Below are 19,510 nucleotides of genomic sequence, written 5' to 3'. Positions count from 1 at the left end.
CCCCCCAAACAGTGGGGTCAGGAAGAGCAAAAACACTTAAATCTGATTTCCTGCCATCCCAACTCCTTATTTTCCAGGCTTCTCCTGGCACCAGAATGTCTCTTCCCTTCCTGTGCAACAGAAACTTTCTTTATGTCATAACATTATCTCTTCTACTCTAAAGTTTATTTTTAAAAAACTTTATACTCCAGGGCTGCCTGAGAGGCTCAGTAGGTTAAGTGTATAACTTTGGCTTGGGTCATGATCTCGGGGTCCTGGAATCAAGCCCTGGATTGGACTCCCTGCTCAACAGGGAGTGTGCTTCTCCCTCTCCCTCTGCCCCTCCCCCCTACTTGTGCTCTCTCTCTCTCTCAAATGGATAAATAAAATCTTTTTAAAAAATAAATAAAATAAAAATTAAAAATAAAAACTTTATACTCCAGCCTTTGGATCTTATAAATTCCATTCTATGCTCTGATTTTACATATATATGTATATATACATATATATATGCATACACACACACACAAGCTTAGTAATTTGAGTAAATCCTTTTCTGTCTCAACACAGCCTGGGTTTTGCAACTCAAATGCATGTTTTCAGACTATTGTCTTGCTATTGACCTTAAAAATTATTTCTAAAACGAAAAGGAAAGCATGAATGCTTTGTTCTAGGTGAATCTCTCTCTTTTCTCTGATGCAATAAACCCCAGATTTCTCAGTCTCAACAGAGAGGCTGTGAGTGAAAAGTTAGGGAAGAAATGGAGGGTGGGGATGAGTTACAAAGATCTGAATGGCAGTCTGGTTGATTCTTCTCTGTTATACCATTTTTCTACTTTATATTCTTCACTGAAGTTAGACAGAATCCTGATTTCTGCTATGTGTCAGATGTGTGCATGAAACTTTGATGTCTTCCCTTTTCTGAGCTTCCCTGGAGGGGGGAAGACAAAGCTGAGGCTAGTTCACTAGGTAGGACAACTCTTCATCCAGAGCAGGAAATGCCCGGGAGATGAGGGGTTCATAGGTTTGATTAAGTCCCTTCAGCATACAGAACATGGGATAAACCATTAAAGTCACTTTGAAGCTTCTTTTGTTGTGCCTGCCTTGTATTTTAGAGAGACCCATATTCAGGAAATGCCTTTCTGCCTGGTGAGAGCTCCAGTGAGGATGAAGAGCCTTTAGCAGAATTGTCAAAGGAGGAATTGTGCACAAAAATAAAAAGCCTGAAACAAAAACTAACAAACACCCGGAAAGAAAACAGCCGACTTCGACAGTCTTTGGTCATGCTTCAAGGTAAACTTAGAGAAAATTGACAGTTTTAGATAAAAGGAAAAATATATGATGAGTGAAAATTATTGCAAATCAGCTCTCAAGAATGAAAAAGCAAATCAGTACTTAGAGAAAAAAAAATCAAAAATCACATTTTAAGAAATCTGTGATTACCTAAACACAGAAGCACTCTTCTTGAAGCCTTTAGTTTATGGCTTAGAGAATTTTTTATTATTCCTACAAAATACCAAATGTTGTATTCATTTAATAACATTCAATGGATATTTATTGAGCATTTAATAGGGGCTACTCACTGTGGTAGGTCCCAGAGAGAAAAGATTAGTAAGACAGAACAAATATGTTATCATGTTCATGATATGCTATCTCATTCCCCTCTGCTAAGGAAAGCGCTAGAAAATGAGACCTGTTATGATACATTATAGAACCATTGGAATTAAAGATCCTATATATTGAAGTGTAGTTTTGGAGTTGGGAAGAGTAGTCTGGGAAAAAAATCACATTCCACTGAAGACTAATAAAGAAGAAAGATCAGTTTATGAAAATTAAATACCACTTGGTATAATGTCTTTTTTAGGATCCTATATTGTATTTAAGTGTTTATTTTTCAAAAATTATGTTTTCCATTTGCAGTTAAGCATCATGCACTATTTTGTGCTGCTGAATATTTGGCAAACATGTCTTGTGTTGGGAAGCATTCTGTTGTAAAACAGTAAATACACAGACCATTTTGAAAATAAATCCCTCTGGCTGCTGTGTACAAAATGAGTACAAATAACACAAGAAAGAAATCGGGGAAGGGCCACTCTCCAACAGTATTGCAGTCATCCAGACTAACATGATGACAGCCTAGCCCAGGGTAATGGCTATGGAAGTAAAGAGGACAGTTCCACATGATTGTGGAGGTAGAAATGATAGGAGACAGAGCATGGTGATGAGCTAGATTTCTATTTCGTGGTAATGACTCACATGCTTTCCTAAGAATATTTATCACATTGAAGACTTCATAGTTTTAAGTAGAAGCAGTTACAGCTAAAATATGTTTATTCCAACACCAAGCCATTATCTCTTTTTTTTTTTTTCAACTTTAAGTATTGAATTTTTGTAACCAATTTTTTTTTTCTGGTGAGGTTTTTGTGATTTCAAAGGACAGATCATTCTCATTTTCATATAATCTGTTCCAGGACTTAGAATAAGATGAAAATCTAGTTTATAAAGTTAGCATAAATTGCTGGTTAAACGTATTGATTTTTGAGTGACAGGTCTTGGTTTGAATCCCAGCTCTGCTTACTGCCTATACAGCTGGGGCCAAGTCACATTACTGGACCCCCAGCCCCAACTGCAATCTTTCCATCTACAAAATGGGGGCCAGGGGGCAACTTATCACGTCCTTGCTCCTGTGAAGATTAGAAGAGATCATTGGAAGAAATGCTTCACCCAAAGCACATGATAGGCGCTCAGTAATGATATTTATTATTGTTATTGTTTCTGCTTTTATCAACACCAGAACCTGACACATAAAACCCAAAAAGAAAATTATTACACCAATTTCTGTTATACATTTAGGTGAGAAAATTCTAAGTGTGAGTAGCAAATGAGTTTCAATGGTATATGAAAAGAATCACTATGACAAGCTTCTTCTCCCTCCCACACTCCCAATTGCCATTTCATTTTTTTCTCTCTGCCAACTTCTCACACCTCCTCCCATATCCTCACTCTCAGTTGATGACTTTGCTTCTGACTTCATTGAGAAATTGGAGGATATGAAAGAGACTATCATCTCCCCTGCACCAATGCTTTATTTTTTTGTATTTTTGTTTTTTAAGTAAGCTCTACATCCAACTTGGGGTTTGAACTCACGACCTCAAGATCAAGAATCACATGCTCTACCAACTGAGCCAGCCAGATGCCCTAGCCCTGCACCCATGCTTTATGCTTCACTCTCTCCTGACATTCATGATGCCCTATCCTCTTGTCTAGCCAAAGGCAGTATCTCCACCTATGCATCAGGTGCCATCCTCTTTCATCTAAGGACATAGCTCCAGAGCTTCTCCTGGCTCTAACACAAGATAAAGTTTTCCTTCTCTAATGAATCATTTCCATTAGCATCGGACTTAGTATTATTTCTCGCATTTAAAAAACAAAACCAAACCCCTTTCAGGCTATTTGCTTCTCCACATTCCACCCTATTTCTCTCCTCCCCTTTATAGGAAAAACTCCCTAAATGACTTGAAGCTACACACTGTGTTCAATTTTTCCCCTCCTTTCTCTCTGGATCCACTTCAATTAGATCTGGATCCACTTCCTTATCATTCTATTGTAACTTCTTTTTTCTTGTTCACTAATAACCCCCATATATAAATTTACTGGTAACAAAGTACCACAAATTTCATAGCTTAAACAGCAGAAATGTGTTGTCTCCCATTTCTGGAGGCTAGGACTCCAAAATCAAGGTGTCAGCAGGATCACGCTCCCACTAAAGGCACCAAGGAAGCCCTCTATCCCAGCTTCTGGTTGTTCCTTGACTTGAGGCCATGTAACGCCTGTCTCCCTGTGGTGTTCTCCCTGTGTGCATATCTCTCACCATGTCTAAATTTCCCCCTTCTTATAAGGACACCAATCATACTGGATCAGGGCCCACCTTAATGACTTCAGTTAAACTTATTACATCTCTAAAGACCCTACTTGCAAATAAATTCTCACTTGGAGGTACTAGGGGTTAGGACTCCAATTTATCTTTTTGAGGGGATACAATTCAACCCATAACATTCCATATTGCTAATCTCAAAAGCCTTTTTTTTTAGAGAGAGAGCACAAAGGGAGAGTAAGAGGGAGAAACAGAGAGCCCAATGTGGGGCTTGATCCCAGGACCCTGAGATCATGACCTGAGCCCAAGGCAGACACTTAACCAACTGAGCCACCCAGGTGCCCCTCAAAAGCCATTTCTCAATGATCATCAAATTGCCCTGTGACCAACATTTGAAACGTTTGGCTATCTCTCCTTCTCTGGAAGTTTCCTCATTTAGCTTCTCGGACATCACATTTACCAGTTTTCCTCTTACACTGCTGATCTTTCTTTCTATCTAAATCCATATGGCTGATTTATTTTATTATCCTACTCTCTAAATATCTGATGATGCCCCAAACTCAGTCCTTTAACTTCTTTCCTTTCTATGTACATTCACTCCACAGGTGATCATATCCAATTATATGATGTTAAAATCCATCAATAAGCTATGATTCTCCGGCCTGGACTTCTCCCTTTAACTCCAGACTCATTGTCCAACTGTATATGTGACATGACTGATAGGTATCTCAGACTAAATGCCCAAAACCATACTCCTGACCTTCTCCCTCAACCTGTTTTTCTCTTTCTTGCTCATCTTGGTTAATGCTAACTTCATTGTTCCAATTTCTCAAACGAAAAACCAATTTCTATATTTTTTTTACATTTTACACTCAGTCCATTGGCAAATCCTACTGGCTTTACCTTCAAAACATTTCTGGGATACAATCCTTTTTACCATCCCTACTACTGCCACTTTAGTCCAAGCCACCATTATCTCACATGTAGATTATTATGGTGGATTCCTAGCTGGTGTCACTATTTTTGCTCTTGCTTTTCTCTAGTCTATGCTCAGCACAGTTGCAAGAATACTTGTTAAACATAAGTCAGTTCAGGGGCGCCTGGGTGGCTCAGTCGTTAAGCGTCTGCCTTCGGCTCAGGTCATGATCCCAGGGTCCTGGGATCGAGCCCCGCATCGGGCTCCCTGCTCCGCGGGAAGCCTGCTTCTCCCTCTCCCACTCCCCCTGCTTGTGTTCCCTCTCTCGCTGTGTCTCTCTCTGTCAAATAAATAAATAAAATCTTTAAAAAAAAAAAAAAAAACATAAGTCAGTTCATGTCACTTCTCTCTTCAAAACCCTTAAGTGCATTTCCACCTCACTCAGGGGAAAACGGAAGTCATTTTTTATGATCTTTAGTCCGTACACAATCTGGCTATTTCCTTTCTACTTATCTCTCTTGGCTTTATTTTCTACTACTCTCCCCTCCTTCTCTGTGATCCAGCCACACTGAGCCACTTGTATTTTCTTTGAAGACATCAGACATGATCTTACTTCAGTACCTTTGTACTGGTCATTTCCTCAGGCTGGAATGTTCTTCCCCCAGATATCCACTTACTTACTTCAAATAAGTACACTCACTTCAAGACCTTACTCTAAATTGATCTTTTCCCTAAACTCCTTCCTCAATCTAAAATTTCAACCTCTCAGGGTGCCTGGGTGGCTCAGATGGTTGGGCATTTGCCTTCAGGTCAGGTCATGATCTCCAGATCCTGGGATCAAGCCCCACGTCAGGCTCCCAGCTCAGCAGCAAGTCTGCTTCTCCCTCCACCTCTCCCCCTGCTTGTGCTCTCTCTGTTTCTCTCTCTCAAATGAATAAATAAAATCTTAAAAAAATAAAAATAAAATTTCAAACTCTCTGCAACATTTTTTATCCTCCCCTGCTTCATTTCCTCTTTGGCACTTACAACTCCCTATATAATCTATTATATATTTAATATTGTCTACCCCCTCCATACACACACACAAGTGTACCTCCAGAAACCAAGTTGTAGAGTTGGCTATTGGCTGGACTTCAGGCAACAGGAAAAGTCAGGAACTACCTACTGCTGCTGTGGTATTCTTGCATGCATTTACTCATTCAGTAATATATATAAAGTCCTACAATATATTAGGCACTGCTCTAAGTACCTAGGAAAATCCAGCAAATAAAACAAAGATCCTTGCTCTCATGGAGCCTACATTCTAGTGGGGCAAGACAGTCACAAACTACAATACATAATAATTGAGTAAATTATATAATATGTTAGCTGATAGTACTATGGAAAAAATAAGGACAGTAAAAGAGGATTGGGATTTGAAGGAGATCATAAAAACACGATCTTAAATACAATCCTAAATAACATGATCAAAGGAGACCTCCTTGTGAAGCTACAGTTGGGAAGTAGGAAGATAACAGAAAGTTGAAATTTTATGTATAATCCAAATAAGAAAGGGTCTGAGGGAAGACTGCAAAATGGTTATTTATCTTTTCCTCAGTAATGCTCTTAATAACTCTTTGAACTAAGAATCAGGGCTCTTTTTCAGTTTATAAAGCCTACTAACTGAGGAAAAATGGCAGAATATATATGCCATTTTAGACATTCAGAATGGCAAATGTGTGTCTGTTATACACGTATGTTTTAAGCATTTGAAACATGCCTTGTGGACCACAACTGACCAACACCATAAGATATAAAAGGGAAAAAGGGGATATATCTATTTTATAGAAGGTATTAAGTTGTTATTTTTAGAGAATGAATATATACCTAGGAAAAAGAAAGCATCAACTAAAAACTCAACTCTTGTAACAAATGAGATTGCAGTAAAGAATCAAAAATCAGTTAAGTTTTGCCCAGGTTTCTTTAAGTATGACATAAAGCTTAAGTGAAATATGTGTGACTCTCCCTTCTTTCTTGAAATCCTGCTAAAAATAAACTTAAAATGCATAAAAGCACAAGGTCAGGAAAACTAGAAAGAAGACTACAGCAGATAAAAGATGTCAATAAAATTTTGGAAGTGAAAAACAGATGGATGAGTAGTAACTGACTAACTCTGTAGGAATCTGAAAGCTCAGTGTCTGGGATGGGGGTGAGGAGTGGATAGAGGTAGAGAAATTAAAAAGAAAGAAGCCAAATCACACCACAGAACTATAAATGGTTTAGGATTTGTACCTGTGAAAGGGATTATGATAGTGTTGGTAGTGTGAAACTAGAGTCATTGAGAGACCTACATAAAGACCTTTTGGGACCACAAAGTCACAAATTCTTCCTATGTAGCCTGCAGCTACTACCCTTCACCACAGTAGAAGATAGAGGTTTTCTCTCAGAAGAGGTTGGACCAAAGCTATGAATTCAGGGACACCGAGGCAAGCTGAGGGATGGTGATTATTTAAGGAAATCCTCTAACATGGAACACAGATCAAAATGAACAAAGAGAAAAATAAGATCAAAGGAAACAGAGACAATTCAGGGAGCAGAAGAAATCTGCACAAAACAAGAACAGGATTGTTTAAGAGAGGAATATCCAAAGAACAAAGGGGAGAAACCTAGAAATTCAATAACATGTCTGGAAGTTAACGTTAAGAAAATCTCATAGATTTCAGAGTAAGAAGACCAAGAAAAGGAAAATAGAAAAGATTAAGAAAAATAATTAGTCCCAGAGGTTGAATGTCCAAAGACAAGAGGTCCTAAAAGATACAAGAGAGAAGAGGGAGAAGTTATTTAAAAAATTAATACTATAAATTTCTAGACCTGAAGGACACAAATTTTTACATTAAAAGATAACAGCAAAAGCAAAAAGACTTGTCCAAGTCATAACATTGTGAAATTTCAGAACAGCAGAAGTAAAGGGAAGATCCAAAAGCTTTCAGAGAGAATAAGCCCCCTGCTACAGATTCGGAATCAGAATGGCATTGGATTTTTCACCAGCAACACTGGAAATTCCAAGATAATTAAGCAATGCCTTCCAGATTCTGAAGGGAATGTAAATCTAGACTTCTATACCCGAGTGAAATTATCAACCAAATGTGACGACTGGTAATACTCTCATACAACGTCTCATTAATGTACTTCCTATGATTTCTTTTTCAAAGGTTAATGGAGGAAAAACTCCTCCCAAATGAGAGAGTAAATCTAGAAAAATAAAAACATGACATCCAGAGAACAGGTGGTCCAATTCAGGAGAGAGATAAGGAGGAGTCATCGAATGATAGTGAAGGGAAGCTCCAGGATGAAAAGTATACAGTAGCCTAGAAGCAGATAGCCCAGATTGTGGAGGAGTAGGGAGGGCTCCAGGGGAGACAGCTCCGAGAAAAATATGAAATTGACAGATGACATGATATATCCAAATATTCTGAAAAGAGATTTTACACCTCTGATAGAGTGATAGGGCAGAAAACTACTGTTATTCATTATAAGCTTTATTTTATTTCAAAACTGATAAATGAATATTATATAATAGGTGCCCCAAATCTAGCAGCTACTATTTTTTTAAATCAGTAATTTCCTTATAGATCAGAAATTTCCAGTTATTTTCTTAGAAAAAAAAAAACAGAATTTAGTCACATTAATTACAAACAACTATAAAATACCGACTAATAACCCTAACAAGAAATGTATGTGATCAATGATGAAAAATAAAAAACTCAGTGGAGAAAGATGCCAATTCATCCCCAAATAACTAATACTTTGAGTGGAATTCCAATAAAAATACTAATGATAACCACAGCTGGTTATCATATATATATTTAAATGCATGAGTTTAGGGGTGCCTGGGTGGCTCAGTCGTTAAGCGTCTGCCTTCGGCTCAGGTCATGATCCCAGGGTCCTGGGATGGAGCCCCGCATCGGGCTCCCTGCTCAGCTCCCTGTTTCCTCTCTCACTGTGTCTCTCTCTGTCTCTCTCTCTCTGTCAAATAAATAAAATCTTTAAAAAAAAATAAAAATAAAAATAAATGCATGAGTTCATAATTGTATTCAAAAAAGAAAAAACTTAATGGTCATCTGAAAACTGGCGAATACAGATTAAAAAACAAGTATTTATCCTGTCATTATTATAGGAAATAAACCTAAGTGTAACCAAATAGTTGATGGGAGGAAGTTTCCCTTTGTACAAGAATTCTAGCTAATAAACGAAGAAGAAAAGTATTAGAATATCACCATTTTGCAACTCCTCATGATGTAATGAATCTAAGTGGTGATCATCAGTAATGACTAATATCACAAAAAAAGCTAACCAGCATTCAATGCTACCTGATAGAATTTTAAAACACTACCTAAATCTAATCAAGACTTTAGATCTGATGACCAGTTTAGGGCAAATTTAGGGAACAGAATAATATGTTAAACAGTACGTCATGGATACAATCAGCAAAATCCCACTGTGGGAAACCCTGTAAAACAAATAACCCAGTTTCTTCAATTAATAAATTCCAAGGAAAAAACTAAGAGAGAGAGAAAAAACCTATAGTTTTTAAAAGAGACAGCAACTAGTTTTTTGTTTTTGTTTTTAAGATTTTTTACTTATTTGACAGAGAGAGAGACAGCAAGAGAGGGAACACAAGCAGGGGGAGTGGCAGAGGGAGAAGCAGGCTTCCCGCTGAGCAGGGAGCCCGAGGTGGGGGTCGATCCCAGGACCCTGGGATCATGACCTGAGCCGAAGGCAGACGCCCAACGACTGAGCCACCCAGGCGCCCTGAGAGAAGCAACTACTTGTAACGTGTGGACCTTATTTGGATCCTGATTAAATAAAGTAAAAACAACAACAATGAGAAAATCAGAGAAATTTGGACATTTACTAGGTTTTCTAATGATAATGAAGAATTACTGATAAGGCTTTCTGGCTGTCACAATATTGTTATGTTTATATTTTTTAAATTTCTTACCTTTAGAGATACATATAGAAATATTTACAGATAAAATGAGATGCTGCCTGTGATTTGCTTGAAGTATTCTTGTGGTTGGGGAGAAAACGGACAGGGGTATCAATGGAACAAGACTGGCTGTGAGTTGAAACTGGGGGATGGATAGATGGGAGCTTACAATTTTTGTTTGTGTTTAAAATTATCTATTAGAAGTTAAAAAAAATATATCCAGGCAGAAAAAATCTCACTTGTAAAAAGATATTTGAACTATACAAAATATATGACTGAGTATTTTACTGATCTGAATGGTGAATGACTTTCTAAGCATAAAATAGATGAATAATAAGCTAAAGAAAAGACTGCTACTTTAAAATAAAAACTAAAAATGTGTGTATGCTTTCAAAATATTGTGAAATTAAAAGATAAAAACTCGGGGCACCTGGGTGGCTCAGTCTTTAAGCGTCTGCCTTCGGCTGGGGTCATGGTCCCAGGGTCCTGAGTTCGAGCCCCGCGGCGGGCTCCCCGCTCAGCGAGAAGCCTGCTTCTCCCTCTTCCACTCCCCCTGCTTGTGTTCCTTCTCTCGCTGTGTCTTTGTGAAATAAATAAATAAAATCTTTTAAAAAAAGAAAAAAAAAAACTCTAAGAAAAATACTTGCAACTTATGGCAAATAAAAGTTTTAAAATAGGGACACCTGGGTGGCTCAGTCGTTAAGCGTCTGCCTTCAGCTCAGGTCATGATCCCAGAGTCCTGGGATCGAGCCCCGCATCGGGCTCCCTGCTCAGCGGGGAGTCTGCTTCTCCCTCTCCCTCTCCCCCTGCTTGTGTTCCCTCTTTCGCTGTGTCTCTCTCTGTCAAATAAATAAATAAAAATCTTTAAAAAAAAAAGTTTTAAAATAATATGTAAGGGAGTAAATAACAATATTTAACACATTGTGCTTATAATACACTAGGCACACTTTACAAAAACTATCCAAGTTATTAAAAATAGAAAAAATACTAGGGGCACCTGGCTGGCAGTTGGTAGAGCATACAACTCTTGATCTTGGGGTCATGAGTCCAAGCCCCACATTGGGTATAGAGATTACTTTAAAAAATAAACTGTTAATATTCTGTGGTCTAACAGATAATTCATAGAAGCTCGAATAGTCAATAAATAAGTATATATTTAACTTCACAAGAATAAAATAATTGCAATTTAAATTTTACTAAGATGTCAACCTATCAAAGTAGTGAAGATTATTATTAATGACTAACACCTGTTGATAGTGTAGAGAAAAGGCTGACTTCTTACATTGCTGGTGGCCATGTAAGTTGGAAGAATCTTTCTGGAGAGCAATTCAGCAGTATTAGTTGAGGTCAGAAAACATTTATACCTTTGACCCTGTTATTATGCTTTCAGGAATTTGGAGCACTGTGATCAGAGATACATACGAAGATGCATGTGCTAGACAGTTCATACGAGTTTTGTTTGTAATAAAGAAAAATTGGAAGCGGGGTGCCTGGGTGGCGCAGTAAGTTAAACGACCCACTCTTGGTTTCGGCTCAGGTTATGATCTCAGGATCTGTGGATGGAGCCCTAAGTCATCTCTGTGCTCAGCATGGAGTTTGCTTAAAATTCTCTCTCTTCTCCCTCTGCCCCTCCCTGCTCTGCTCTCTCTCCCTCTCTCTCAAACAAATAAATAAAAAAGAAAAATTGGAAGCAACCTAAATTTGAAAAAAAGAAAACATTTAAATAAATTATAAAACATCAATACCTTAGAATATTAGGGAACCATTAAAGTCATGTTTTCAACTGGAAAATAACCCATCAACAGGTGAATGAAACTTTAATTGTGGAGTATCCATATAATGAAATATTAGTCAGCAACAAAAAAGAATGAATAACAGATACATATGACAACATGAATGAATCTGAAAGCATTATCCATAGCAAAAAAAAAAGTCAGACCAAAAAAACCCAGAATATACCATTTGAACCCATTTATATGTAATTCTAGAACAAGCAAAACTTTTCTCTGGCTAAAGAGGTCACATCAGTGGTTGCCTCTAAAGTGAGTCCAGGGATTGACTTGGAAGGGGCATGAGGCAACTTTCTGGGAGCATAGAGATGTTCTATATCTTGTTGGGTGTGCATTAGCTGGGTATATCATTTTGTCAAACTCAACTCCCTTTAGCTACTGATTTTCAGCTCTCACATCAAATATTAGTCCAAAGATTATAGCTTAGTAATATGCTTAAGAAAAACGTTTCAGCTTGTTACTTCTCCAGCAGCCAGTACCCTTAACCATAGAGTGAGGAGTTGAATCAGAGAGGGTTCAAAGTGTCTTCGAACTCCAACAAAATGTTATTTGTCCTTAGGAAACAAACTAGATATAACTGTAAATAGAGAAGACCATTTTATATGGAGGCATGAACCTTTGAATGTGTAAGTTTCCATTAAAAAAGGAACAAAGCGGGCACCTGGGTGGCTCAGTCAGTTAAGCATCTGTCTTTGACTCAGGTCCTGGGATCCCTGCTCAGCAGGGAGTCTGCTTCTCCCTCTCCCTCTGCCCCTCTCCCTCCTTCATGCGCTCTCTCTCTCTGTGTCAAATAAATAAATAAGATCTTAAATAAAAAGAAGAGGAACAAAGAGAACATTCAGCTGATTACCAAAATTCATCCTTAATATGTGAAAACATAGTTTTGAATCGTGGCAATGAATTTTTATTAATTTATGAAATTTGACTCCATGGAAAACCACACACAAAGGTCATTGAAAATTTACTTTAATAAATTTAAATGGAAATGGTTTGTTTTAATGGTCATTTAAACTGGCCTGATAGGAGCATCTGGAAGGTGATTGATGATAGAATCAACAATGTCTCCTAATGAGATTAAAAACCTTCAAATAATACTATTAGCAATTAGAAAAAAGAATCAACTCTTTAAACCATTCATTTTAGTTATGAAGTAATACATATACATTTAAATGCAACAACCAAATGCTTTTTAATTGATTTATTATTAAGCCATTATTAAATTAAATAATAAAAAGTAAATATATCCCAACCACTCTTCTTACCATGTTTATTTTCCAAAAGTAGTAAATGTTAATAATTTGCTCCACTCTATATATGCAATATGATATGTATATATACACAATAAAAAATAGGAATACATGCCCCTGTTATTAAAAATATTTGTAAAGTGTTACTTTTTCTTGCCATTTTAGTGTTACCACAAGCAGTCACCCAGTTTGAAGAATTGGTTGGTATGGCAGAGGCCCTGCTTAAGGGTGGAGGAACCATGTCCACATCTGCATCCACCCTCTGGAGAGCAACAAACAACTCCTCACCAGATTCTTTTGCCTCTACGTGCAGTAATTCTAACTCTAATTCCAGTTCACCGATTTCCTTGAAAGCTGAAGAAGAGCATCATACTGATGAGAAACAGGTCAGTTGGAATGCCTGCCCTATCTTTCTCTGGGATACAGTAAATACAAAAATTAAAATAAGACTACAAAATGATGGGGCACCTGGCTGGCTCAGTCGGTGGAACATGCGACTTTGATCTAAGGGTTGTGAGTTCAAGCCCCACACTGGGTGTAGAGATTACTTAAAAATAAAATTTTTTTTTAAAAAGACTACAAAATGATCCTTGTTTTATCAGGTAACTTTAGGTAAATTTTGGTCATGACCATAACATTGCAATTACATAAAACAATTTTTTAACAATAAATCAAAAAAATGTTTGTTTCACAAATATCCAGTTGAGAAAACTAAAGTCAAATTGTGGTCAATGATGAAATTATTAAACTAGAAAATTCTTGGGGCGCCTGGGTGGCTCAGTCGTTAAGCGTCTGCCTTCGGCTCAGGTCATGATCCCAGGGTCCTGGGATCAAGCCCCGCATCGGGCTCCCTGCTTGGCGGGAAGCCTGCTTCTCCCTCTGCCACTCCCCCTGCTTGTGTTCCCTCTCTCGCTGTGTCTCTATCTTCAAAATAAATTAATAAAATCTTTAAAAAAAAAAAAAAACTAGAAAATTCTTAAATCAATGATGAATAACTATGCACTGAGGGTTACAAAATTATATCATTGAGTGAAGGTAAATTTAAGCTTCTGCATACTGGAAGAATATAATCTTTTCTTACTTCCCCAATTTCTCTTCAAGAAACAGAAGCTGAAAAGACAAGAGTTTCATTAGAATTGGGTATCAGTTTTGGAAAATATGCCTTCCAGAGCAATAATTAAGTACTAACAATCTAACATTTAGAATATTTGAATCTTGGTATATCAGTTTCTTTTTGCTATGTCACAGATGACCACAAATTTAGTGATTTGTAATAACACAAATGTATTATCTCGGAGTTCTGTAGGTCAGAAGTGTGGTAAAATCAAGGAGTCAGCAGGTGCATTCCTTTCTGGAGGCTCTATGGAAAAATCTGTTTCCTGCTTCTTTAGGTTATTGTAGAATTCAGTTTCTTGTGGTTGTAGAACTGAGTTCATTTTCTTGCTGACTGTAGAGGCAACCCACGTCTAGAGGCAACTTCTGGAGGCAGCCACATTCTTTGATTTATGGCCCATTCCACCACCTTCAAAGCCAGCCACGGAGGCAAAAGCCCTCTCACTCTTCCAATCTGTCCTCCTTCTTCTGCCTCTTTTTTCTGGCCCACTCTTCTGCCTCCCTCTTCTGCATTTAGGGGTTCCTATGATAAAATTGGGCCCACCTGAATAATCCAGGATAATCTCCCCATCTCAAGGTACTTAACTTTGATCACATCCCTATAAGGTCACATATCCACAGGTTCCAGGGATATGGATATCTTCAGTGGGCCATTATTCTGCCTACCGCACTTAGTAGGAGGTGTTGAGGATGGGACTCATCCTTAAACCATCCAATCCAGATCACATGACAAGAGCTTGTATATACTCTGGAACAAATACCTCATAAATATTAGGAATTATATCAAAGATAACATTTAACTCTAACCCCTGAAATGTAAAATATGTATTAAAAATAAAATACATCCCCTTAAAGAATGTTGATTTTGTTTTGTTTTTTTTGTTGTTGTTGTTGTTATTGTTTTTAAAGATTTTATTTATTTATTCGACAGAGAGAGAGACACAGCGAGAGAGGGAACACAAGCAGGGGGAGTGGGAGAGGGAGAAGCAGGCTCCCTGCCGAGCAGAGAGCCCGATGTGGGGCTCGATTCCAGGACCCTGGGATCATGACCTGAGCCGAAGGCAGCCGATTAACACCTGAGCCACCCAGGCACCCCAAGAATGTTGATTTTGTTTTCTGTTGTGTCTTAACTCAATTGGTAAAATATTTCTCCAGGTACTACTTTCCTTTTCTTTTTCCAGTTTCAATTATTATTTTGTATTTTTTTAGTTCAAGATTGAAAAATGGCAGATTGCCCGTTGTAACAAGAGCAAGCCTCAGAAGTTTATTAATGATTTAATGCAAGTACTCTACACAAATGAGTACATGGCCACACACAGCCTGACGGGGGCGAAGTCCTCTACTTCGAGGGACAAAGCCGTAAAACCAGCTATGAATCAGAATGAAGTTCAAGAAATCATAGGTATAATATGATTGTATTACATTGTCACATGAATTTGAAATTATTTTACCATTCAAGGTTAAGTTATTCTTTCATGGTCTTTTTGTTGTTTAAGTTATTTTTCTGTAAAAGAAAAATCTCAAGAGAGCCTAAACCTCTTATTAAATATGGTAAATTTTATAGAAAAAAATTTACATTAAAGCAGTTACTAAAATAAAACTAAATTTTATTTCACTGAAATGTTGGAATTCATAAAATTCATAACTTCAGAAAAATGCATTTCAAAATCCTTTCAAACAAAATTTCAGTAACAGTTTATATCTTATTTTCTCTTTCTTATCTTGGTTCTAGATCCCTTATCTTTTAATCTAGAAAAATAGGGGCTAATTTCCTACTTATGGAGTTTTTTTAATTTTTATTTTATTTTATTTAAATTCAATTAATTAACATATAGTATATTATTAGTTTCAGAGGTAGAGTTCAGTGATTCATCATTTGTGTGTAACACCCAGTTCTCATTACATCACATGCCCTCCTTAATCCTACTTACGGTGTTTAAGTTAATGAATCTCCTCAACTATAATAATCTAGATATCAAATAATTTTTTGCAAACATCAAAAAATTTAGGGAATCACTGAATCTGAGCTCTCTGTATTTTAATATGCCATTTCTCATGGATGTTAGGGCTCCTTTTGCAAAATGGAGACAAAATTACATTGTGGATTGCTTAATGTTTTATCTCAGTTCATACCTTAAGATGCAAAGACCTCAAAAAGGGTTTTTGTGTGTTATTGTTGTTTTTTACAGGAGTCACAAAACAGTTATTTCCCAACACAGATGATGTTTCAATTAGGAGAATGATAGGGCAAAAGCTAAACAACTGTACCAAGAAGCCAAATTTAAGCAAAAATCTGAACTCTCAGGACATTAAGTAGATCCTTTCGGTAAGTCCTCTCAATCCTCACAATCCTTTCCGTGTGGCAAGAGGATGTAATACTTTTATCTGTGGAATAGCATTTTGTGAACATTCTATTAGAGAATGCCAGTGGCCCAAGAAATGCTAATAGATATTCGTGGGCGTGGAGGTGAGGATGGGGAAGAGGATTTAAATTTGGGAATGCTAAATTCAAATAGAGATTTTCCTTTTCCAGAACCTCTCAGAGTATTTTATACTCTTTCATATGCCCAAGTGCACCAGAAATCTCTAAGAAGGTTATAGAGTATGTAATGTTTTTCGAATGTGTTTTACTGAGGAACTTTTTTTTTTCTTCACAGAATGTATGTTAACTTGTGGGTGGGAGTAGAAAGGAGCCAAAGCAGGCACACTTGATAATTTAGGAAGTGTTTCTCTAGAACAGGGGAGATACAGATCCTAGGGAAATCTCTGAGGTACATCAATGGGACTGAACTTACAATTCTAAACAGTCATTTGTTTTTGGCACCAACCGCTGGCTGGAAATACCAACCACTGGCGGGGTCCCCTCCGCCATTCTCCCTCCTGCTTCTCACTGTCTTTAAATCTTTAAATCAGTTGTTATAGTTTGAATTGGTTTGAAAAGGATTTTTACCAAGATGTTTCTATTATACAAAGAAAAATAATTGCTTCTAGTGAGTTTTGAAGGAAATACACTTTATAGTCAGGCCCTGCCCTTTAAGTGGAATTTTATGCTTGCTTTAGCAACCCAATGTGCTGGCTGGTTCACTTGTGCTCATGCTTCCTCTCCATTATTTTGATGGAAAATATGTGAAAAAATGTATTATTGTGTTTTTAATATTTTTTGATTAATAGAGGTATATGGTAAATACATGAGGACAGGTTTTTCTTCCATTTTGTTTACTTTTATCTTTGACTTTCAATTTACTTGTTCTCTGCCTAACTCTAGCCACCTTTGAGACCATCTTATTTGTCTTTATGTTCTGACAGTGCTTTAAGTAGGATTGGAGCTGTGGGTAATGCAGTAATTCCCTCCACCCACCCTCTACCCATTGCTGACTACCACCCCCAGCACCCTTAAGGGTGGCTTACAATTTTGCTATATAACTAAGCCTAGCTCTGATGAGGGTCAACAATAGTAAAACAAACAAAAAAACCGTTTATAGCAACTGCAGGGTGGGGGGTCTTTCCCTTGGCTCATCCATACTGGTAGACCAACTTGCATATTTATAAAAGATATGATATTTGTGTCCTTTTTCTCCCCAAGTGATTAAAAAGTTTAGTAGATTGTGAATCTCACAACTTCCCAGTTAGGAGATAATTGCTTAAATGAGCCGTTAGAACCGCTCATTTTTTTTATTTTTTTATTTTTTTTAAAGATTTTATTTATTTATTTGACAGAGACAACAGTGAGAGAAGGAACACAAGCAGGGGGAGTGGGAGAGGGAGAAGCAGGCTTCCCGCTGATCAGAGAGCCGGATGCGGGGCTCGATCCCAGGACTCTGGGATCATGACCTGAGCCAAAGGCAGACGCTTAACGACTGAGCCACCCAGGCACCCCTAGAACCGCTCATTTTGATACGAAGCTGCCCAGTCATCCAGATGTATAATAGCCAAGTTCCCTTGCTAAATGCCATGTAACCAGAGCTCCAAGGGTCTGCTATATAGGGCTACCCTTTGGAGCACTTTATTGTATTTCAGAGCTCTGCAAAGTATTTTAATATCCCACCTTCTGCCTTTTTAATACCTCAGAATGCCAAGGGTAAGCACAAAACTCATCTCTATTAGTCAGTAGAGCGTTGAAGACATTAAAGTTAAGAGTTTTATATGGGTTTTGCTTATACTTGCAACCCAGTAGTAGTGTTATTAATCACCTGACTACGGCATTAATTCAAATAGAAAAAAGGAACAAATCTTTTGCTAAGAACACAATATATTCTGGTGCTTTCTGGGCCTGAGCCTCGCTTTGTTGACAAGTTGCTTTGAATAGAAATGTGCATAGAATCAGAAGTGGAGATTAACACTAGAATGGAAAAATTTTCTTAATTGGCAAGTATCTTCATTTGAAGTATAGCTAAATCCAAATTATTTCAAAAGGACTGAGAAAATATGCTGGGAAAGACAGGGTCACATCCAACCTAATTTAGCCACGCTTCATGAATTAGTCAGATATAGCACCATCTAGTGGAATGCTGCTGTTTTTCTCTTTTTGGTCATCTAACAGAAGCCTGAAGATGACTACACATACTCAGGCAAATCATACTCCCTCCTTGCTCCACCCCAAAAAGTATTCTTTGGAAAAATAACTTTCTTTGCATGACAATTAGCAAGGTATTATGCACTGCAAAATCATGTAGACTTTGACAAATTCCCATGCATGCCTGCACGAAGCCTAGCAACCCCCACCTTGTGGACCCTGTGGTAGACTGCACCCTCCACCCAGTGCTGAGCGCGAGGTTGCCGCTGGTGGCTTGGATTTGTAACAACAATCATTTCCCGGCTAAGATTCGTTTCTGAGAGGATAAGCGCTAAATTCCATCCTCCCCCCCTCCCCTTGTATCTATTCTCTCTCATTCCTGTGACTCTCCTCAAGTTGCCTGCAGCTCACTGCCAAGAGCTTCATGTTGTCAATCTTTTTGGCTTTTCTCCATTGTTTGCTTCTTTCTTATAGAAACTAAAGAAAACTTTATTTATAAGAATTATAGAATATTAAAATATCACCTCTGTAATATCCCACTAAATGGTCAAACAGCTTTCTCCTGAAGTTTCCAAAGCTGCCTCAGCCAGTTTAGTCTCTACAGTAATATTACATATACATATATTATAACTTAAAGATGACCTAGTAGAGCAGTGCTCAAATAGGATGGGAGGAACTTTTGTCCCTTGCCTCTCGACTAGGGGATATTTGAAAATGTCTGGAGAGATATATGGTTGTCACAACTGGGTAAACTACTGGCATCTAGTGGACAGAGCCACAGATGTTGCTAAACATCCTACAGGGCTCAGGATAGTCCCCCCTACCACAAAGTATTACCTAACCCAAAATTAAGAAATCCTGGTCTAAAATTATTTCCTTACTTTGGAGATAATGAGACTAAAACCTAAAGTGGTTAAATGAATTGCCAAGATTTTATGATTAGTAACTATTAGAGAGTCAACGCTAACATATGGTTCTTTGTATTTTTTTGAAGAACTTTTTTATTAGTTTTTTAATTTGAGACAAAATGTTACATTAGTTTCAGGTGTACAATATAGTGATTCAACAAGTTTATATATTATGCTATGCTCACCCTAAGTGTAGCTACCA

The 19,510-nt window shown here is 37.6% G+C and overlaps 1 protein-coding gene across 5 annotated transcripts in view; it reads left to right on the top strand.

The window, feature by feature from the left end:
* Nucleotides 1-19,510, top strand: part of BEND6 (BEN domain containing 6) — a 55,832-nt gene that overhangs the window by 31,741 nt on the left and 4,581 nt on the right. For all 5 annotated transcript variants that reach the window (XM_032409620.1, XM_032409619.1, XM_032409617.1 and 2 more), the window contains 4 exons: nt 1,094-1,271; nt 12,940-13,160; nt 15,097-15,289; nt 16,077-16,213. In XM_032409620.1, the coding sequence (XP_032265511.1) occupies nt 1,262-1,271; nt 12,940-13,160; nt 15,097-15,289; nt 16,077-16,204 (552 nt within the window). In that variant the 5' untranslated portion in view covers nt 1,094-1,261 and the 3' untranslated portion in view covers nt 16,205-16,213. The remainder of the gene's footprint in view (nt 1-1,093; nt 1,272-12,939; nt 13,161-15,096; nt 15,290-16,076; nt 16,214-19,510) is intronic.

The sequence above is a fragment of the Phoca vitulina genome, unplaced genomic scaffold, assembly GCF_004348235.1.
Source record: "Phoca vitulina isolate PV1807 unplaced genomic scaffold, GSC_HSeal_1.0 scaffold11, whole genome shotgun sequence".
Taxonomy (NCBI): domain Eukaryota; kingdom Metazoa; phylum Chordata; class Mammalia; order Carnivora; family Phocidae; genus Phoca; species Phoca vitulina.
This window is presented reverse-complemented; position numbering and strand designations above follow the sequence as displayed.